General features: G+C 35.2%; 2 protein-coding genes across 3 annotated transcripts in view; both read right to left on the bottom strand.

Annotated features, from left to right (window-relative positions):
• Positions 1-1,856: 1,856 nt before the first annotated feature.
• LOC123869921 overlaps positions 1,857-23,281 on the bottom strand; it is a 29,359-nt gene continuing 7,934 nt past the window's right edge. Inside the window, exons 2-8 of one of the 2 annotated variants that reach the window (XM_045913015.1) lie at positions 12,594-12,708; positions 11,920-12,060; positions 10,725-10,856; positions 9,997-10,151; positions 3,582-3,739; positions 2,619-2,802; positions 1,857-2,121 (exon numbers count right to left, since the gene is read on the bottom strand). In XM_045913015.1, coding sequence (XP_045768971.1) covers positions 1,971-2,121; positions 2,619-2,802; positions 3,582-3,739; positions 9,997-10,151; positions 10,725-10,856; positions 11,920-12,060; positions 12,594-12,674 — 1,002 coding nt within the window. In that variant the 5' untranslated portion in view covers positions 12,675-12,708 and the 3' untranslated portion in view covers positions 1,857-1,970. Of the gene's footprint in view, positions 2,122-2,618; positions 2,803-3,581; positions 3,740-9,996; positions 10,152-10,724; positions 10,857-11,919; positions 12,061-12,593; positions 12,793-23,281 lie in introns of those variants that run through there. The other variant, XM_045913014.1, reaches the window with a different exon arrangement.
• Positions 13,599-22,708, bottom strand: LOC123869920 (modifier of mdg4-like). The gene is made up of 7 exons (XM_045913013.1): positions 22,485-22,708; positions 21,773-21,913; positions 21,194-21,325; positions 16,689-16,822; positions 15,828-16,018; positions 14,721-14,907; positions 13,599-14,250 (listed from the first exon to the last, which is right to left on the bottom strand). The coding sequence occupies exons 1-7, from the start codon at positions 22,560-22,562 to the stop codon at positions 14,082-14,084; spliced, it is 1,032 nt and encodes a 343-aa protein (XP_045768969.1). The 5' UTR covers positions 22,563-22,708; the 3' UTR covers positions 13,599-14,081.

Genomic DNA, 23,281 nt, shown 5'->3' with positions numbered 1-23,281 from the left:
ATTTGTAGAAAAATCTAAAACACCACAGACACAGATATTAGTTTCTAGAATATGTCTGCAAAATTTCATGGACTTTGGTTGCGTAATATTCAAATGAAATTGGAACTACGATTGTATGAAGCGAGTGACGGAGAGAGCCCTGTTAAAGGTGCAAACACATTAAGCAGACGCAGCGTGCCAAATTGTCATAATGTGACTAGTTCTGCTAGAGTGCTGTGTGACATAACTCATAACGTTATGTACATAACGTTATGAGTTATGTCACAAAGTTCTTTGCAATCTTATATTTCAGTCAAAGTCTTTCAAATATAAATCAATTATAGGCTTTAAAAATATATTTCTCATTTCTCATAAAAAAAAAAAATAATGAAACACTCATACTAAAAGGTGTTTCAAGGTTTCTTTCTATTGTTTGATAGGCTTGCGCTTGACGACACTTATGTTCATAAAAGCAATGAGGTCTGGGTTATAGCGTGCCTGCCTAGAATTCGATTGAAGAGAATGTTTAAATTTTTTTTTTATAGGAAGTATTTACTTATTTACTTCCATGCCTATCCGCGTGCATTTTAAAGATATAGTAATAAGCTACTATGTGATAAACTAATTGAGATATACATATTTTTGTACATGAAACTAATGTTGTTGTATATTTTTATTCTTATTCAATGTTAAATCGGGGACAGTAAAGTTTATTTTTTATACAACCAGTGTTTTTAATATTTTTTCCCGATTGGTGACCAATTACATCCCGGAAACTTTACTATTGTCATCCCGGAAACAGACTGTATCCCGGAAAATCAGAGTACCCGGGATCTTGAAGATAATGCACCAGGACGAAGTAGGCCTGCTTAAATGAGGGACTATTGTCCACGGTGGACAAATCCCTTTTAATAAATAAATAATAAATAAATAAAAGTTTATTTAGCTCAATTACAGAATCACAAAAAAAAAACAGGAATAAAGATAAAGATACAATTAAACTTAAATATGAATTAAACTTAAAACTAGAAAGTACTATTAAACTATTGTTGTGTCTGTGAGCTAAAAGGGCTCTGCCTCAGCAAGATGCTGCAATATTTGACTACTGCAGCGCTGATTTTCAGGCAGAGCCCTGGTGTCACGACCTGACAACGAAACAGTGCATCTGCATATTAGATTAAATAACAGAAATAAAAGCAACCAAAAAAGAAAAAAAAGAATTATTAGTAGGGTAGAAAAGATATCTATACTAATAAATAAAATTGGAGTGTCTGTCTGTAATTTCGAAATAACTACCGCATATTAAGGTCATATGGTTATTTGAACGATACTATAACTGAATCACACGTTTTTAAAATTTTTGTCTGTCTGTCTGTCTGTCTGTTTGAAAAGGCTAATCTTGGGAACAGCTGAACCGATTTTGACGGGATTTTCACAGACAAGTAGAGAATTGACCAGGGAGTAACATAGGCTACTTTTTTAACCGACTTTCAAAAAGGGAGTTGTGTTTTTCTACGTATGTACACCGAAATCTCCGAGATTTCTGAACCGATTTGCGTCATTTCTTTTTTAATCGATAGAGAAACTTTGCGACATTGTTTCATAAAAAATTTGGAGTCCAACTCCTCAATCCTGATGCTGCAGGGGATCTGACCAATCCACGCAGGCGAAGCTGCGGGCATCAGCTAGTTATATATATTTTACTAAGTTGTTTCGCCATATTATTATTTCATCGTGTGTGTTATGCGACGCAGATCAGTAATCAATTTTTGTCCTCCGCCGTTAGGTTATTAGTATGGATGGATGAAGCGCCCCATCCAATGGCACATTTATATCGGTGATATCAAACCTTAGGAAATAGCGAAATAAAAACACAATAAAATTTAAAATACGTGTATATATTTTCCGGTTACTCTTGAGTAAAAAGAACGTTAAAACCCTTCTCACTGTGAGCTGAGACCAGTGCTCTGTAGTGAGCCAGCGACGGTTGGTCATGATTCATCGCAGAGCTCTTCGTCTGTGCCCTGCGTCTTGTGCGCGACGCTGGCCTGCTCGGCCTCCACGATTTCTGAGAACACGTTGTTTGATTTTATCTTCTTCCAGATTTTGTCATCGTGAAACGGATGCATGTGCGCTTTTATCCTGCGGGACAAACCATTTATTGTTTACTAGATGTCAGATGATGTCCGCGACTTCAGCCGCGTAGATTTTTTTTTAAATCCAGTGGAAACTTTCATCTCCCGGGATAAAAATTGTCCATCTCAATTTCCGGGGCGCAAGCTATCTTTGTACCAAACATATTTAAATCGGTTAAACGGACGGGCCTTTAAGAATCCCGTGGGAACTCTTTGATTTAGCCTATGTCCTTCCCCGGGATGTAAGCTAACTATGTGCCAAATTTCATCAAAATCGGTTAAACTGTTGGGCCATAAAAACCTAGCAGACAACAAACAGAGAGACATACTTGTGTATGTGTGTATATTGAGTGACGAGGTCCCTACGAAAACTGTAATAAACTAGCCGTGCGGAGACGCGGCGGGTCGCTAGTCAGTAATAAACGGATCATCTAAGTTTGTCTAATTTAGTAGCGTTTCACAGATACACCTACCTGCATGAAAGGTATAAGACACATCAGTTACCTTTGCAACACCATATTGTCCTTGGTGATGACCACAGCTGGGCACTTGTTTCGTTTGAGGTAGTCCACGCATCGCCATTGTCGATTTTGGTTGGCTCGTGTGTTCTTCAAGTAATACAAGAATCTGTTCAGAATGAGCTGTAGCGAGCCATGCGTCGATAGTGTGTATTGTAAAGTACTGGATTCTGAAAAAAAAAGAATTGCTTTTTTTTTATTCATTATAGGCAAGCGTTTGACCACAATCACACCTGATGGAAAGTGATGATGTGGCCTAAAACCTGTTTACCTAGAAGATGCCTATTCACTCTTGTTATAAAAATACCCGAATTGTAATGGGTAGGAAACACAGATCGCGGAAGAGTATTCCAAACCTTAGCCATGCGTATGAGAAATGATGACGCAAAACGTTTCGTGCGTGTAGTGGAATGTCGACGACATAAGGATGCTATATACTAATCAGGTCGTCATAGCCGGACGGTGGAATGGATATCATAATCTCATCAACGGCTCGCTACTGAGCACGGGTCGCCTCTCAGAATGTGATGGGTTTGACCATAATCCACCACGCTGGATTGGCAGCATTATGGCGAACTCTCTGACATGCAGGTTTCCTTTCACGATGTTTTTCTTCACAGTTAAAGCAAATGATATTTAATTGCTTAAAACGCAAATAACTTCAAAATGTTAGAGGTGCGTGCCCGGGATAGAATCCCCGACCCACTGAATGGAGGGCGCGGTCTCAACCACTAGACTACCACCGCTCTATCCGGTCGCGTCGCGTACAAACTGTCGCAGTCGCTCGTGCGACGCAACAAAATGACGTTTCCAGTTTCTCTCATCGTTCTATGTCCAACGCGAATGTATTCAAAGCTAGTTGCGTACAATTGCCTAACGAATTCTAAATTCTAACGAATGTCACTTCTTTCGTGTGTCTGCAGGAAAAAGTCGAAGCCATTGGACTTACTGTCTGGACTCGTGTTGGTTAATACGGTAGCCCTCGAAACTTCGGCGAAGGATGGTGGCAACGCGACTGTCGCGGCATCTGATCGCGTCGCACACCAACTGTCGCTGTCGCTCGTGCGACTCAATAATTCCACGTTTCCGGCTTCATTCATTGTCGCACTGGAGAATAAATATAATTTTAATTCATTGTTATTTGACAAGACATTTTTTTAAACATTATACCTACAATTTATATTTCAACTAGCTTATGCCTGAATTTATTCGCGTGGACTACTCTTTAAACTTTACCACCCTATTTTGGCACCGATTCCAAAAAATGACTCTAATTGTTATAATAAAACTACATTAATCCTTGTATAAGTACATAATATATTCAGTAATAAATTAAGGCTATTACACTGATCGCGAGCAATTCACTCTTATCCATTGAGTTTTGTTTTCCATCTCCGAAGATATTCATCAGATCTTAACCAAAATATGGGACCACCTGGGAAGTATACTCTTAAACAACAAAAAATCCAAGTCGTAATAAAAAATAATAAAAGATTCCGACGAATTGAGAACCTCCTAATTTTTTGAAGTCGGTCAAAAATAGCATATGTCCCTTCCCGGGATGCAAGCATCTCTGAACGAAATTTTATCTAAATCAGTTGAAGTGAACGGCCGGATTTTGACAAAAGACACACTTTCGCATTTATACTACTTAAGGTGGATGCGACGGGTCTGCCCGCGAAATTCAAATTTTATTTGGTTTTTCGCAATTTGTAAACTAATATGACAAAGTAGGCTTATGGCATTCTGTTTGCGACAGTAACAGTATCATCCCCACCTATTAGTCGATATAATTAGTCGATACTAGAGATAATTTCCTAAACTGGACCTCATCAAGTAAAGATTTTTATATGAACACGTGAAAACATAAGCCTACTTTGTCGTATTAGTTTACAAATTGGGAAAAACCAAATAAAATTTGAATTTCGCGGGCAGACCCGTCGCATGCCCCTTAATAGTATCGGTTCAATCATTGTTGGGTGGAGGAGTAACAAACATACAAACTTTAAGGGCGAGATCTATAGAATGCAGTTTGACTTTGCTCAAACTTAAGTCACTGTTAAAAAGAGACAGCGTTATACCGCTGGCATAAATCTGTCTCATTTGAACTGAAACTTAAGTCTAAGCAAAATCACAGTGATAGATCACGATTCAGTGATAGAAATCACACTAATATCATAAAGGCGAAAGTTTGTATGTGTGGGTGACTGGGTGTGTGTGTGTGTGTATGTTTGTTACTCCTTCACGCAAAAACTACTGGACGGATTTGGCTGAAATTTGGAATGGAGATAGATAATAATCTGGATTAGCACATAGGCTACTTTTTATCCCGGAAAATCAAAGAGTTCCCACGGGATTTCGAAAAACCTAAATCCACGCGGGCGAAGTCGCGGGCTTCAGCTAGTCACACTATAGATTTCAACCTAAGATAAATATTAGTGAAACTAGAAGTAAGATTAGTACTTTAAAAAAAGTAATCAATATGTATAAACACGTGGATACGTCAAGAACCTAACTTATTATAATATTTAAGTGTACAAATGTAAATTTTAAATTCAAAAGTTGGTTATACTTTTAAAAACAGGTCATTTGCGAGTCGGACTCATACGCGAAGGGTTCCGTACCATCGTACAAGACATACCTAACACTCTTATGTAGAACACTGCAAGTTTATGACGGACTGCACCATAATATTATGTACACATATGTGATTTAGTAAATTATTAGATGATGCCCGCAGCTTTGCCCGCGTGGATTGGTCAGATCACCTGCATCATCAGGATTGAGGAGTTGGAATTCAATTTTTTTATATGGAACAATGTCGCAAAGTTTTCTTAACGATTAAAAAAAAATTACGCAAATCGGTTCAGAAATCTCGGAGATATCAGTGTACATAGGTAGAAAAACACAACTCCTCCATTTGCCAAAGTCGGTTATAAAAGTAGCCAAATGTTACTCCTTGGTTAATCCTCTATTTGTCTGTGAAAGTCCCGTCAAAATAGGTTTAGCCATTCCGAAGATTAGCCCGTTCAAACAGACACGACACTTCAATTTTGTTTATTAGTATAGATTTTTTTCGTGAACACATTTTCATTTTTTTTTTTTTGTTGTAATGTAATCACAAATTCATGGTTTTCAGATTATAGCGGGCAGCGGCAATAAGAATACAAACTGAAAATTGTAACTCTACCTATTAGGTGCGATTCATGAGATATAGCCCGCTGACAGACGGACGGACGGATGGACAGCGGAGGCTTGGAGGCTTAGTAATGAAGTTCCATTGGCACCCTTTGGGCACTGAACCCTAAAAACAGAGGTCGGCAAAGTAATGTTTTATTGGAGACAAAATATGTCACAATATACGTAAATCATTTAATTTACATTTATAATGACACTGGTTTAGTATAAATAAATTTATACCTACATACTAATTTTTAGGGATCTGTACCTCAAAAGAAAAAATAACTTTTATAGGATCACTTTGTTGTCTGTCTGTCCCTCTGTCGTGTCTGTGAAGAAAACATATAGGGTACTTCCTTTTGAGGTAGAATCATGAAAGGCAGGTAGATGGTCTTATAGCTCAAGAACAAAATCCGAAAACCGTGAATATCCTTAAGGTTATAAAAATAGGTAGTTTACTAAATCACATATAGATGGCGCTGTCCGATATTAACTTGCAGTTTTACATAAGTGTTAGGTATACCTTGTACAATGGTACGGAACCCTTCGTATGCGAGTCAGACTCACAATCGAGCGATTTTTTAATGGTAATTTTTAACGGAATTTTTCACTCTAGTTTCTGCTCATCTCTTAGAAGGTTCACCTGACTCGAAATAACCTATTTAGTAAAAAACAAAGACACAATCTATGTTTGTTTGTGTATGAGCTAATAACTGCTTAACTTTTCAGTGCATTTAATTAGAAAGATTTATAATTATGTGCATATTATAAGTAACACCTTCATAATGTATCACAAGGTAAGCAGGGTAAATTATATTTACTAGCTTTAAATAATAAAAATAAAACATCACTCAGTATTATTAATAGTAGTAAAAACAAAATAATAACTTTCTCTGTCACGCTCGTAAGCTTGGCCGCGTGCGAGAGAGACAGAAAGGCTTTTCATAACACTTGCGTTTATTCATAATTATAAAACACAAGCGTGTGAATGTCCTGTACGATCCAGCTCTTGTTAATATGGCTGTACCCTCAGCATAAGATTTACTTCTCACCAACGTTGATAGTTTTTGAGAGTTGAAACACTTTAGCGTTAAAGTAAAATGACCCTTGACTGCCTTAATTCAATGTTCAAGTTTGTACATACATTTAAAGCCAGCGCTCCAGCCGAAACGTTGTGAAATTAAAATCAATGGTACTGAATTTTTGACTTTAAATCAAGGGTTTTTAGATCTATTTTACTTTAACGTTATTTTGTTTCGACTATCGAATACTATCAAAATCGGTGAGAAGTAAGATCTCATACTTATCTGTCAAATATTAACAGGGCTCTCTCCGTCACTTACTCCATACAATCGTAGTTCCAAATTCATTTGAATATTAAGCAACCAAAGTCCATGAAATTTTGCAGACATATTTTAGAAACTAATATCTATGCCTGTGGTGTTTTAGATTTTTCTAAAAATATGTAGTTTTAAAATTACAGGGGCTCAAAGATTTGTATGTGAATTTTTAAGACAGTGTAACTTTGAAACCGAATATTTTAACGGAAATCTGGAAACCACAGGCATAGATATTAGTTACCGGAACGTTTCTACAAAACTCCATTGAGTATGATTGGTTAGTATTCCAATGAGAGACGAACTACGTTTGTATGGAGCGAGTGACGGAGAGTCCCCTCTTAATAGTGGACGTTATTTTAGGTATTTGTGATCGCCACTTTGAATTGGATAGCTCTATCATGGGGGTTCGTGCAGGGGCAAATGGCCGGCATGATTGGTTCCTTGCAGAAAAATGAAGACGGAATAGACCTTAGTGAGGGGCAGATAGCTTTGTTAGGTAAGTGTTATAAATTCTCAAAGAATGTTGAAGTCGATAAGGGCGTTTGTGCACTGACTCGTATTCGATTCGTTTTCGTAATTCGTGAAAATACGATTCGAAAACAGCCTTCGGGTTGACTAAATGATGATAGTTACACAAAAAAGCGAAAAAATTAAAAAAAAACACTAAAAATTAAAATTAAATTAATTAGTGTTTTTTTTTTAAACATTTATTAAATAATAATTATTTTTTTACTTTTTTTTTAACGGTTTTTTAAACGAATTTAAAAAAAAAAATTAAACTTGACTTGAATTTCGGGTTAGGTGTCAGGATTGAGGAATCCTCTGTCCAAATAAACCGTAAAGATGGAGGTCTCCTGTTTAACCATTAAATTATTATGTATGTTTATTTATGTTTCATGTTAATTTAATTGTTTATTAATAAATGTATTTTTTGCAGGGTCTTTCATGAACCTCTTCACTATAGTTGGTCTACTTTGTCTAGCTATAATTAGTGAAAAATTTGGGAGAAGATGGTGTTTTATACTAGTTTCTATACCACTGATAATAAACTGGATAGTATTATTCTATGCCAAAACGTTCGTAGCCCTCCTGTTATCAAGACTCCTTGCGGGTGTCGGCGCTGGACCGCTGTGGGCACTGAGTGCGGCTGGCTCCTCAGAATATGTACCACACAAGTCAAGAGCACTGTGTCTCAACTTAGCACTAATGGTAGTTCCATCGTTTGGTATAGGATTGGGACATGTTCTTGGACTGCTCTTTCACTGGAGAACTACAGCATTAATAGGAATGGTTATAACGTCCGTCCACGTTATATTGCCTTACTTTTGGGTAGAAAGCCCGCATTGGTTGGCTTTGCAAGGCAGATTCGAGGAGTGCGAGCGTATATTTAGAAAACTCCACGGAAACAAGAGTAGCAATGAACATGAGTTGCTATTGTTAGTAAAACTAGAGACCAAAAAGCAGAAAGCAGCCATGGAAACGAATACAAATAAAGGCTCCAGGAAACTGTTGCAGATGTTCAAGGAAAAATATTTTTGGCATTTGATGACAATGTGTGCGTTCATCTACTCATACTACGCCGCAGCAGGAAAAGTGGTGTTCACCAATTTGGCAACTGTAATTTTGGAAGAAATGACAGGCACGTCTGATGTTCTGCTTTACACGTTGGTAGTGGACGGCTTTACTTTTTTAGGAACGTGTATTGCGTGCTTTTTAATTAAGAAGATGTCTAACCGCACTTTGCTGTTCTCGTCAGGGTTGGCGGCTAACGGGATATTGATAGCTTTGAGTGTGAGTCTCTATTTCAAAAATAACGAAGTTTATTTTCAATGGATAAACGTGTTACTGCTCGCATTATATTTTATTGTTATAAATGCTGGTCCTTACCCCCTTCTGGACGTTTTGTTGGGTGAAATTTTTCCATTGGAGCTGAAAGTGTACTTTTATTTATTATCAGCACCATTATTACTCGGCACAGTTTTTCTATGTTTACTAACATTACCTTACATAGTCAGCGTTATGGGGTATCATGGGTTGTTTTTGTTGAATACAGGCATTATGTTCGTCTGTCTCGCGTACCTCTACGCGCGAATGCCGGAAACAAAAGGGAAGACACTACAAGAGATCGAAGTGTACTTTAAGACAGATAGTTTTAACGTCGATCAAGTACTGAATCCTAGTGAACAAATAACTACTCTTATCTAGATTATATGTAGATAGGTATATTTAAAATAACATACAGGTTCTAAAATTATTTTTTATCTTTAGTCTCTAATACTCTACGAATCCATTTGTACTAAATAAATAATTAAAATATGTAATCTGGGTTTTTTAATTATAAAAGTAATTTCCAACTTTAAAAAGGTATGTCCAGTTTCAAATAAGGTGTTTGGTTGTTTAAAAAAAAGATATATCGGGCCTTTATGGCCGACAAAATATAGCGCAGTATTCGGCTTTAGTCTTTTAGGGCCTAGCAACCCTAGAGATACGCAATGAGAAATATTAAAAAATACACATGACCTGTTCTGTGCTCTATGGTTGCAAGACAATCGTTCTAAAGGAGAGTTGCCCTAATGTCCTATAGAATCTTCAATATATGATGCAGTATATAATGTTGATTGCAATAGCATGCTCTCATGCTAGACTTGAAACCATGGAGATTGGAGAACACTCATAAATGAATGGGCAGCGAAAAGCTAGCACACAAACAGACAGACACACTTTCGCATTTATAATATTAGTAGTTCGCATTTCTATATCATAATATATTATAACATATAATATAATACATATTAAAGATGGTTGCAACGCACTATACTATAGTTTGTCTGCACTTTTACTCACTCGTCTGGAGCGTGCCTGTAGATGTTGTCTGAGGGTGTGATTTCCTTGTGTATCTCGTAGGAGTCTTCGTCATCCATTTTTAGGTAACCTGTGTCACGGGACACTATAATTTCATTGGTTTTCTGTTGGTTCGCGGGTTTCGTTACAGCTAAATCCTGCAAAAGAAAATCTGTCAAGAACTCTCAAAAAAATCTGTCAAGTCAGATTCGCACATAAAGGGCTCTGTAGGAGTAATTTCAAGTCAGTATAGTAAAAGTTTGCAGGATAATGATGGAGAGCACCATCTTGATGTGATTTAGTAAACTAATTCAAAAACCTGTAACAGGTTTCCCTAGTACGGGTGTCAAAGCACTCCATCAGGTATCATAGTTATTTTGTTTACTTTTACAGTCTGCTATTTTTTAAGGAGTTCATTTATTGTCAAAACTGTATTTTTGCTTAATAATAATTATATTTGGTCAGGAACACATGTTCCATTTAATGTTTTTTGTGAAAACCACAAATTCACGATTTTCGGATTTTTTTATTTACTGGTGCTATAAGTAACAAGACATAGCTACCTGCCAAATTTCATGATTCTAGGTCAAAAGGAAAAACCCTATGTTTGATTTCTCCCAAATTGACAGAAACGACAGACAGACAGACAACAAACTGATCCTATAATGGTTCCATTTTTCCTTTTAAGGTACAGAACCATAAAAAAAGTCAGCAATCAAAAATTTACACACCATTTCCTGTAACCCTTTGATGTGCAACTCTTTGGCGGCGTCTATCAGGTCCCGAATGTCCTCTATAGCAACCATAACCTCACCCCTGTAGATATACTCCAGTATTGATGCTAGGGTTGTGTGAGAGATTTTCTGAAGTGATATATAAACAGGTTTAACACAGCAAACATCAATACCAATATTATAAATAAATGCAAAGGTGTGCTTGTCTGTCTTTCAGCTAGATTTTCATAGCCCAACAGTTTAACTGAATTTGATGGGTGCAGAGTTAGCTTACATTTCGAGGACAGACATATTAAAGGTTATATTGTGATAAATCCAAAAATCAAAATTAAAAAAAATTAAATCCCAAGAGTTCCAATGGGATTCTTAAAAGCCATCCATATACCCCATTTGTTTGAAATTTGGTACAGAGGAAACTTGCGTCCGTAAACTGACATACCTAGGCATCTCTTTATCCCAGAAAATCAAAGAGTTTCCACAGGATTTTAAAAACCTAAATCCACATGGACGTAGTCGCTGGCATCATTTAGTATTACATTTTTTTTTCACAACAATTATTTAGCCCTTGATTGCAACCTCTTTGGTGGTAAGTGATGACTGATGATGCAGTCTAAAATAGTAGAGGGCTAACTCGGAACAGGTAAGGCAGTTCTCTCAGTTAACAATATAATTTAGTTGTTCACTCTCAAAGATATTATATATACTAGCTGATGTCCGCAATTTCATTTGCGTGGATTAAGATATTTAAAATCTCATGGAAACTTTTTATTTTGCAGCATAAAAAGTAGCATTGGTCATTCCCATAATATTTAACTATATCCATGCAATAAAATCATGTTGATTTGATACTCCAAATTGTGGCGTGATTGAAGAACAAACTAACAAAAAACGCTTTCACATTAGTCAAAATCTGGCAGTGTTTATTAATCTCTGACACTTTGATAGAGTCCAACAAATATCAGTGTTTTGGTCACCTTTGAGAACATTATGGAGAACTCTCAGGCATGCAGGTTTTCTCACTATTTTTCCTTTACTGTGAAGCAAGTGATATTTAATTCTATACACCCAGAATGCACAATAACTCTGAAAAATTAAGAGGTACATGCCCAGGATAGTGTTAACCACTAGGGTATCATAGTTCAGTGCTGCCATATTATGTTCTGTCTAGCTAAAGCTTAAATGTGTAACTTACATTTAATACTATAACAGGATGAGGACATTGGGCGGAGGCTATTAGATCCTTCAGGTAGGGGCTGCTGAGTGCCATGATCACTTGGTGCACTTTTACAAGGTGTCCATCTGCTGCCAATGTCATGTCTACAAACTCCCCATTCTAGAAAACAATAATAAGTTTTGCAATAAAGCTTTGTTATTTATTAAAATAGTATACTTATGTCATCAAATCTTTTAAAATCCAAAAATAAACAAATTAAGAAAACAGTCAATTACACAAAAAACTGAATTGTTTTACTGAATATTTCATGTCGTTCCGACCGAATCCCAATATTAACATCTTTTTTTTTTGCGACATCCATACAACTGCAACAATCCATACTTTCATACTAAATATGCGAGTCTAATCTGTTAACAGATTTTGACGAAATTTGGTACAGAGATAGCTTGCATGCCAGAGATGGACCCAAAATATTTTTATCCCGGAAAATTAAAGAGTTCCCCAGGGATTTAAAAGCTCAAGTTCACGATTTCACAAGGATGAAATCACGGGAATCTTTGTGGGCTATAATGATTTGAAATCCATCTTAAACCTCAAACCATCTCGGGCAAGGCGTCAAATACTTATTTTTTCTGTATATCTATGCAAAATGGCAAGATTTTATATATTATGGAATGCAACAAATTACAAACCTGTTGTAGGTAGCTTAAGCCATTGCAAATGTTCTTCGGATGGTCTTCCCAAGATAAAGAATATTGAGGTTGAGCCATCATAATTACCTACTTGGTAATCACAATAAAATGTGAACTTTATTAGAACTTTAGATTTCAATGTGATTTCAATTTTCAAAAATCAAATCAACAATAATGTTCAACTCTTCGACAAATTGACATTGACATTGATTGACATTAACATTTTGAACCTTTTTTTTCCTCTCTCGTCTGGCTTTACAAAGATTACCCAATGTCAAGTTTGTAGTTACATATTTGTAACAAGTTAGGGAAACTATACAAGTATGGACCCCGTCTGTGCCAGCGCTCGCCGACATACGCACGGCACCCCCTTAGAGCGCTTTCCAGTCAGTTTTAACAAAAAAAAACACTTCAAAAAGGCAGAGCACGCCCGCCAGCTAACACCAACACAGACGAAGTCCCGGACCAAAGAGTATGTGGGTAAAGATTTGACATTCGCAAAATATATTCGTTAGTCTATGATTTAATTTCGTTGGATGTGGGTAACTTTAGAAATGTGATTAAGCCGTGGAATGCAGGACTCCGCTAGGAGTATAAGTATTCCACACTAACACTACTCAATCTCTAATATCTCTGACTCTATCCACATTTTTTATTTCTCAGAAAATAAGTAAGTCTAGCAGTTCCAGGATCTTGCTCCACTCAAATTGTAGTAATTACATACTCTTTGAACTGACTGAGCCTGAGCCGAAGACGGTTATAACCATGTTATAACTTATTATTATTTAAAGAATTTATTAATGGTGTTAAAACGATAGTACAAGCATGTATTATTATATTATGTAGTATCTAGTACTCTGGATCGAATGTTCAAGACTGGCTTTTACGCTTTGGACTATTTAGTAGAACTAGAACCCTTTTATAAACTTATAATGATACTCTAAACTCATTACTTTGGAATAATTTTCAAATAGGGATAGTGTAGATTTAATTAAATATCAACAGTTCTGGTCCCTGTTTTATAAATAGGCTCTCTTGAAGCCTTATTATGAAACAGGTATATTTATTGAACTTAAGCTTAATATATATCTCTTTGAACAAAATATTTAAGTTTAAAGGTCTCTCAGTTTTGCAGGATAAAAAATTGAAGAGCTACCCAAGGTCATCAATTTTTTTTCACCAAGTGAATAAAATACATATTCACTTATTTGTGGCTTCCTCTATAAAAATTACCAAGTATAAAAATTAAAATTTTTGAAATTTTTACTATTTCATAATTTTCTATTTGGGATACTTCCCAAAGAATAGTTTTAATAATATCATCGCGCACCTACGGAGTATGGTAAGGCTGAGACTCAGCATATTTTTGTTAACAACTTATTACTTTATTCAGTTTGACATACTGAAAACAGTATTCGAAAAGCGTATCAAAACACGTGTGTGATGCGTCCCTAGCATCCTGTAATTTAATTTTATGATAACAAATGTCTATGTAGCTAGTAGGTGTAGACTTGACTTTCTTTTATTCTGTATCAAGTTTCTTGCATTCTTGGTTTGCGCATGGACCTCGGCACCCTTCATAGTTGAATACAGTTCACCTGATCCGATCTTCTTTGCTATTTGCAACTCGTGCGTTGGATGAGAGTGGGTTGCTACACTAAAAAAAATAATTATAATATCAATATATAATATCAAAGGATATGACCAGAAAACTGGTCAAGTACGAGTCGGACTCGCACACGATGGGTTTCTTCCGTGCCATCGCACAAGAAATGAAACTTTTGATTGTTTTGTAACTACCCACAAATTCATGGATTTCGGATTTTTTCCTTTACTTGTACCAGAAGAAATTGCTACCTACCACGTGATTCTAGGTTAACAGGATGTACGTTGTAGCAACAGACTGACGTAATTTTTGGCATGGATATAGTTAAAGACCTGGGGAGTGACATAGGCTACTTTTTATCTCGATAAATCAAAGAGTTCCCACGGGTCTTTTAAAGACCTAAATCCACGCGGACGAAGTCGCGGGCATCAGAATATGGCTAGTGATGTACCTATGGATACAAATTACAAATGGAATCCTCATAGCAGGTTATTTTTTATACTGTTTAGAGATTCACCAACCTTTGTATAACCCGGTCGTGTCTAGTGATGACGAACGCGGGGCACTTAGTATTGGAGTAGTTGAGGCATTTCCACTGCGAGTGGCGTGAGGCGCTATTGCTGGTGTATCGCAGATAATACATGTATTTGTCCAATACCAGCTGGAGCGAACCCATTTTTGATGTCGTAAAGTATGGAGTAGCTGTGCCTGAAACATTGTAATTTGTAATAGGTTAGTAAGCCAAATATCATCAGTAAATAGTTGTGTACCTACAAAGCAAAAGTGAAACTTCAGTGAATTTAAAAACCAGGTTTAAAAACGAAGGGTTCCATGCCATCGTAGGTATACTTAAGGTATACTTAAACCTAACATTTTTATGTAGAATACTGCAAGGTAACGACGGAATGCGCTATCTGTTTATGTGATTTAGTAAATTAATTTTTTTCGTGAACATATTTTAATATTTTTTTGTGATGTAAGCACAAATTCGCGGTTTTCGGATTTTTTCCTTCAGTTGTGCTATAAGACCTACCTACCTGCCAAATTTCGTGATTCTAGGTCAATGAGAAGTACCCTATAAGTTTTCTTGACAGACACGACAGAGGGACAGATGAACAGACAGATCCTATAAGGGTATCTTTTCCCCTTTGAGGTAAGGAACCCTAATAATGGATGTAGGTAATTTTGGATTTGAAAATGGATGCTATTTTCATAATCGGTAGCTCGATTGCAGTACAATGACAGCTACAATGTCACGATCGTAATCACCTCTGATTGGTTGATGCTCGTTCACTTTTAGACAATTAGACAATGCAGTGTTGCAACAAGAATACCATAAATTCAGCCAATCACAACAGTTGAGATTATCATAATGATTGATGCAGTTTTTCTACAATCAACCAGCAGCACCCCATACGTTTTTAAAATAACACCCAAATGAGTTTTTCAAAAAATTCATTTCTGCCCATTAATAATCCAAAAAAAACCTTTATAAGGACACTCATATTAGTTTTGTTTTTCAAAAATCCATGTTTACTATTTTGGATATTTGATAATAATGGACGTCATTTTCGTAATCAGTAAGTATCAATTTTTGCAGCTTTCAAGAAGAATTGTCAATGACTTGCCTTTGCTATTTTGAGCACTAATGCTCTTGTTTCCATTGTCAAACTCTTCCTTGGTGAGGCTCTGTGCACTTATACAAGTGATTTTCTCATCCTCTGTGGTATTTGTATAATGTGTTTCGTCTTGTACATGTAATACATAATCTTTGTTATACTTTGTATCATAGTCTGTTTCTGTGTCCATGACATATACTCTGAAAATACGGTTAAAAATTCAAAATTGAAAACATTTTTATTCGATGAAACTTTTACAAGTACTTTTGAATTGTCAAAAGCATCTACCACTGGAGAAGAACCAGCAAGAAACTTGGCGGTTGGTCTTTTCAAAGATTTGATTTTCAATATTATGGCCATGTATAAAAGTATGGAAGTCCCGCGCATTGCTGGAGCGAGCTGCACGTCAAAACCACGCTCTTTTATTATTTACATAATCTTCGCTTGTATAATATGCTTTTCTCAGGGGCATAGTTTTAATAGATTTTTTAAACGTGAGTAAATTCTAACATAACTAAACTCGAAAATGTAATTCGAGATCAAAAATGTAAACAATGGTGGGGCTAATTCAAAATAATAACCTTGTCCATGAGTTTGTGAAAAGTACTAAAATATCATGTAAAAATTATACCTTATATACAAAAACCAACCATAAATAATAGTGATTACCATCATAATAAGCTCCTCAGAACCCAAATCAAAAAGCAAATTATTGTTATTTATTTTCTTTCACTTTTCACTATAAATATTTTAATAGACTTACCTAGACTAGTATTCATCAATTGATTAGGCAAACAGGCATGTAAATCAACCAAAAATATTCAGGCAGCTAAGGCCTCAGAAATATATGAAAATATGCATAAATCTTACTGCTGCTCGTTTTCTTTTAAAACATCTTGTTTGACTTTCTTTATTCTTGGGCTTTTGTTAAGTGTTTGTTGCACATTTTCATTTGGTGGCACATTTTCGTTCGCTCGCACGTTTGAAGACATTGTGTAATGATTCTGAAAGTACAATTAAATTACAATTAAATGCATAATATAAAATTTAAATTACAATTTAATGCAGGAAAAATATTTTATGTAATCTGATAAATTTATTTTTAACTGTAAGTAATTTTAATTTAATTTAATAGGACTGGAGATCTGGCATTCAAGCAGGCATTAGTCTGGCCTTTCAACGAGAAAACACAGCCAGTGTTGTGTCACACCCTGCCCCATTACAGTGATTTGGATAACATTTTTATTTTGTAATTTTAATATTTAAATATTCATAGTATTAGTTAAAGTTAAAATAAATTTACTTAAAGTTCATCATCATCATCATCATCATCATCAGCCTGTGGACTAGTGGTGTCAAAAAATAATTTATCTATAATACCGTAGAGTCTCCTAACTTCAACTTATATGCCTAACATCGGCTAAAATTTAAAAAATTCAATATTTTTTTTCCTTTTATGGAAACACTAATTGTAGTGATTTGGGAAGTATACATATTTAATCATGGCAACATTGCAATGTCATTTGTCAAAATATTGGTGGCCATTTTGTCACAATCGTGAGTAACTTCGGATCACGCACACGCTTCTTTTTTACCGACCCCGAAAATTTGTGTCATTACTCAATACTGCTTGGAGGTAAGTTTTTTAAATCTTTACTACAGTTTACTCATATAATCCATTACCAAAATTAAAAAAATCATTCAGATATGTTCATTAACTATAGAAATATTAGGGCAGACAATGTTAGGATACAATCTGTAATGTGATGTTTTTCTAACTTCGTCTGCCCTTAGGGTCGTCAAAATTAGAATAAGAACTTTTTTTTATGTACTATACTTATATGAAAAAGTACCTGGTCTGTATTTTTTCTTACTCTATACCCTCTATACCTATTTAAAACTGTTATGTATCTGAATAATTACCAAAACGTAGATATATTGTATAAATAACTATGTATTTCCTACATAACAAAATGTAAAGTAAGTTGATAAAAGAGTTGATTTCTGGCGCATTTAAGGTGTTTTAAATTAATGTTTGATAATAAAAGGTTTCTTTAAATATTTGTAACTAGGTTTTTCCTGCGGCGCTGCCTGCGTGAATGTTGTTTTTTTTTATTGATTCCGCATGAACCATGGCTTTTTCACGATAAAAAGTAGCCTGTGTGTTAAGTCAGGGTATAATTTATTTCCATTTCTAATTTCAGCCAAGTAGGATAAACAGTTGAGACTTGTGATGTAGGAGAACTCCTGAAGGAGTATATTTTATCCTGAAATCCACGGCTTCCGCGGGATTTATGATAAACCAAAATTCACGCGAGCGAAGCCGCGGGCAAAACCTAGAAATTTTATAAGAAAAAACTTTTATTAACAGACATGCGCCAACTAAAAGTGCTAGAAATGAACTCAATTTTTATATTTGAAGAAAATTAACAATTACAAAATATACCACTATTTTATATTTGCAATAGTTGATTATTTTAATTTTTTTTACAGGTAATCAAAAAACTCTAGACATGAATCGAGAATTCGTAAAAAAGAAAAAACGATCATATACAGTTGCTCACAGCCAAGACATGCTGGATTTAGCATTAGAATGCCTAAGAAAAAGACAGTTTTACGATTACTACGATTAAAGTGTTTAATTCATTCATCATATTTCATTTTTATTTACGATACCTTTGTGCCACCCCTGAATTTAAGAACGATTTTGGACAAAGTACGCCCTAACTTCGTCTACCTAAATAAAAGTATAAAATATATAAAATTAAAAGGCGATAAGATAGTGTATTTGGACTTTTGGATAATTTTATCTTATTTATATTTTTTTGATAAAATTGGCATTATGTTTAAAATTAATTTCCTATGCATAGATGAAGTTTGGAATTTCACCTTAACTTCGTCTATTTTTTTAACGGTCATTAGCTTGCCTAAACTATAAACAGTAGGTACACTTTCATACACACATAAAAAGAACTATTACCATTGGACGATGTTTGTCAGACGTAACAGATTTTTTTACATCCGATTGGCGGAAAATTTGAAAAAACGGTCAAAAGCAGACGAAGTTAGGGAACTCTACGGTACATATTCAATATAAAAAAATATTCAGGATATTAGATATTCCTTAAGCCCCATATTTAATATAAAATTTTTAAAGCAATACATTTTCTATTAGTAATTGCTTTTAAATTTGACGAGGCGTTTGCCAAAGATAGACCTACGATCTACGTCACACGATATCAGTAGCGAATATCATACGCGATAAAATATTATATTCTATCGCTACGCGTTGGTTTTTAATTCGTTTGGAATATCGCCCCTCGGTAGTTTCATTTATCAAATAGATTCTTTCGATTTTGCTATTCAATCAGGACAGTAGTTTTATTTATTTGTGAACTTGGTTGTGGGTGAATACTGAATGTAAATAATATCATATTTCGATATTTGGAGTTGATATTATCACAGATTAGGTTAGTTACTTGATTTTGTAGATTTGTGACGCGCATATTTGTTATTATAGGTTAGGTACGTAAATTGTATTGGTCTTTTTGGAAATGTGTGTGTTTGTGTGGTCTCATGATGGAACCGGGTGGGCATAGTGGATTATATCCAGGGTCTCATGATGGAACTGGGAGGTAGCCATAGGAACCGAGTGTCTGTTATAGCTCCGGCGTGCTTGGAGCTTGGGTTGTTCGATTTTTGTATTAGTTTTAGCCGTGATGAAGGCTAAAATAAAAACTCGTTATTAAAACGATTTTTAAATAGGTAACTGGGTAAACTTATCTACTTTTTGTACCTTCTTGACATTTCTTTATCATTCCAATTGTTTTTAATTTTGCATAAATACGTAGGTAGGTATAGGTACCTAGGTATTTAGAGTAAAATTATTACCATATACTATACGTCTTTCGGGATTTCTTTATTGTCATGCTTTTTAGGGTTCCGTATCTGAACCTGAAGGGTGCTAACAAGGAATACAGAATCTATTATTTATTTTTGTGAAGCTTGTAGGTACTTATTGAAGTAAAGGTTTACAAGTGCCTTTGAAATTTGTTGGTACTAGTATATCGTGTTAGGTACTATTTTTATTACTTGAGTGTTATTGAAATGGAGACCCGTGCTCAGTAGTGCGCCGGCGATAAGTTCTCACTTCTTTTTGATGATTCTTATAAAAAAAAATAATGAAAAGAAATAATTTAAGTATAAAAATACAAAATAAAAATTATTTGTTTTTTTAAAGTGATATAATATATTTCTACAGAACCTCCTCCGACACCTCAGAGACGTCGCTTTTAAGGTGGTAATCTGTATAATGGTTCGCTAGGGGTGAAAGCAACAGAAAAACAGGTGCAAGCGATTCTCGACCTTATTGACGGTAACGAGAAAGTTGTTATTTTGTCATATTCTTGCTCAGTATCATTCATAGATTGCTAATATGTGGTTTTCTGAAACATGTCAATAAGGTTGAAAATCGTTTGCATGCAAGTTTCTGCTTGCGGCTTTTTTTTTTGATAGTTAATATATTTTAACGTAAAAAATATTCAATATTTTTCTGTAACAAACATTAATATTATGATATAGGAATCTAACCATATTTGACACCTCTACTGTGGACGTCCACTGCGGGACATAGGCCTTCCCTAAAGAGCGCCACCACACCCGGTCCTCAGCCTTCCTCATCCAGCCACTTCCCACCAGCCACTTAATATCATCGGTCCATCGTGCTGGAGGGCGTCCCACACTACGTTTGCTTAAACGCGGGCTCCAACGGCCATCACCTCTATGACAAGCATGGCCTGCCCACTGCCAATTAAACTTAAAAACTTATTTAAAGTTAAAAATATATTATTAAATATGACCAACTATTTACTTTTGATACAATGGAATTATCTTTATATGAAACTGAGAATTATCTTATCTGTTAAAATTATTTTTATGGATAACTCAAGACAAAGACTTGACCAAAAGGTTTACTATGCCAAAATTGTTTTTACAAAAAAAGATCTATGGTTCCTAAAAAGCTTTCTACATCTCATATGGTTTCCGATTTCATCATACTGCCCTAGTTGCAAAAAACATTGTATACTATTACAATTAGTATGTATGTATGTATGTGATACTTATGATGATGAAGGCTAAAATTAAATAAAAAGCTAAAAGAACACCCAGAAAAGAAAAAGATAGGACGGATTGCATGGAAGATTTAAAGAAAATTAAAAGTTTACACATTAGAAGAAAAAAAATAAAGGATACAGCTGAATGAAGAAAAATGGAGAGGCCAAGATCTATCAGCACTACAATCCAAAGCCAAAAATTGTTGCACAAAGGAAATAAATAGGTATGATAATGAAAGTAAGTATGATGCTGAAACATACAATTTCCTGGAGTCCTTTGATTTGCAGCTGCTTCCCGGCCTGGATAAGATCCTCCAGGTGTTCCTTGGATACTTGAACTTCTCCTTTATACACATAGTCCAATATTGAGCATAAAGTATGGTAGGATACATTCTGGAAAATAAAAAATCTGAGTGCCATGATAACCTAGTGGTTAAGGTCATTTGCCTCCTATACGGCAGGTCGGGGGTTGGAGCCCAGGCACACACATCTAATAACTTTCAGAGTTATGTGTTATTAAATACTAATATACTTTGATGGTGAAAGAAAAGATTGTGAAGAAACCAGCACACCTGAAATTTCTCCATAATGTTCTCAAAGGTGTGTGAAGTCTGCCAATTTTAGTTTGTATTTTTATCAATGCTTCATTTTTTTATCAACTTTTGTAAAAGTGTTTTTTTGAATATAAAGGAAATTAAAGCAATTATATTTTATACTAATTACAATCTCACAAAGAGGATCCAATAGATGGTTTTAACTTGCCAGTATGTCCATCCTTAGTCAAGTCCGCCACCTAAACCATGAGCTATTAATTATAATTTAAAGTATGATGACACTTACATTCAAAAATATAACAGGATGTGTACATTTCAATGACTTGATGATGTCTTTGATGTATGGGCTGACTAGTGACAGGATCATTTGGTGAACCTTTACAAAGTAGCCATCTACTGCTAGTGTCATGTCCACAAACTCTCCAGTCTGAAAATGAAATTCAAAATCTATATAATAAAAAAGTTTTCTGACACGAAACACTAAGGTGTGGTTTCTAATCTATGCTCCTACCACATATGACCTAGATATCTTCAAGTCAAGAGTGAATAAGCATCTCTAGGCTTTTTAAAACGCAATTCATGTTCTACGAAGCTGACAGAATGAGTACAAAACTGGATACCATGTTACAAGGAAAAATGAATGACCCATCCCGTACAGCACAAACAACTGGGTTTGGCAACTCTTGCATATATAGGTTTTTTCTATTACTTTGGTCATAGACCCACATTAAGATAGGATTTTCAGAAATTCTAATCAAGGCCAGTCTTGTCAGATAGTTAATGAATACAGTGCAAACTTCCACTATAACACGATTAAACTTCACAATAAAACAAATTTGTCTAAAAGCCTTTATCATGGTTATCAAGACGAATTTTGTTTCAAACCCTCCTATTTGGAGCTACAAGATACTACTGAATACTACTACTGAATACTGAAACTGAATGAATGTTTAATAGTTTAAATACACAAATAATATAGGAAAACGTTTAAAACTAACCTTTAAATATTTATTTAGGCCATAATTTATATGTTGCATGTGTTGCTCCCAGGATAAAGAAAACTGTGTATCTGACATAGTTATTGGTTTAGCCTTAGGCCTTAATATTGGCCGAATGTAGAATTTGGACTGGTATGAGTATTATGCTCTCATATAAAATCAAAATCACAATCAAAATAATAATACCGAAATCGAAAAAAATAACAACCGGCGGCGGTCGAAACTCGAAATGTCAACTTTGACATTTGACATTTGACAAAATATTGCCAGTTCGGCCGTAGCCGTTTGCCTCAATGGTTTGCCTTCCGTGTGCGATCCGGCTTGCCCACTAAGCGAATAGTCCCATTGATTTGATAATGAATAGTCCATACTAACTACATAGGTAGATAAAGAAATTATAAAATCTGTCCTAAACAAAGATTTTTGAAATCATAATAAAGCGCCTTATTCACTGTCAAAGACTACACTTACAGTGTATAAAGGAAGTTCACCGTTCACGTTCCTTTAAGGGGAATGTGATGGGTCTGCCCGCGAAATTCAAATTTAATTTGGTTTTTCGCAATTTGTAAACTAATACGACAACGTAGGCTTATAGCACTTTAATTGCGGCAACGACAGTATCCTCCTCACAGGTTTATATAAAAATCTTTACTTGAAAGGGTCCAGTTTAAGAAATTAGCTCTAGTATCTACTAATTTGTGAGTTATAGTCGATACTAGAGCTAATTTTCTTAAACTGGACCCTTCAGAATACTTCCTGCAGAAAAGGATAGCACTAGATTTAGACCTGTCAGTTTG

The sequence above is a fragment of the Maniola jurtina genome, chromosome 11 (assembly GCF_905333055.1).
Source record: "Maniola jurtina chromosome 11, ilManJurt1.1, whole genome shotgun sequence".
In the NCBI taxonomy this organism is placed as follows: domain Eukaryota; kingdom Metazoa; phylum Arthropoda; class Insecta; order Lepidoptera; family Nymphalidae; genus Maniola; species Maniola jurtina.
The sequence above is the reverse complement of the archived record's forward strand: the minus strand, read 5'-3'. Positions and strand labels throughout refer to the sequence as shown.

What these genes read in the sequence shown, in the direction of transcription:
- LOC123869920 (XM_045913013.1), bottom strand. Translation starts at nt 22,562, where the DNA reads ATGTCAGATACACAGTTTTCTTTATCCTGGGAGCAACACATGCAACAT. An exon ending in GCCTAAATAAATATTTAAAG is followed by an intron (nt 21,914 to 22,484) that starts GTTAGTTTTAAA and finishes TTTCATTTTCAG; the next exon opens with ACTGGAGAGTTTGTGGACAT. An exon ending in ATCCTGTTATATTTTTGAAT is followed by an intron (nt 21,326 to 21,772) that starts GTAAGTGTCATC and finishes TTTATTTTCCAG; the next exon opens with AATGTATCCTACCATACTTT.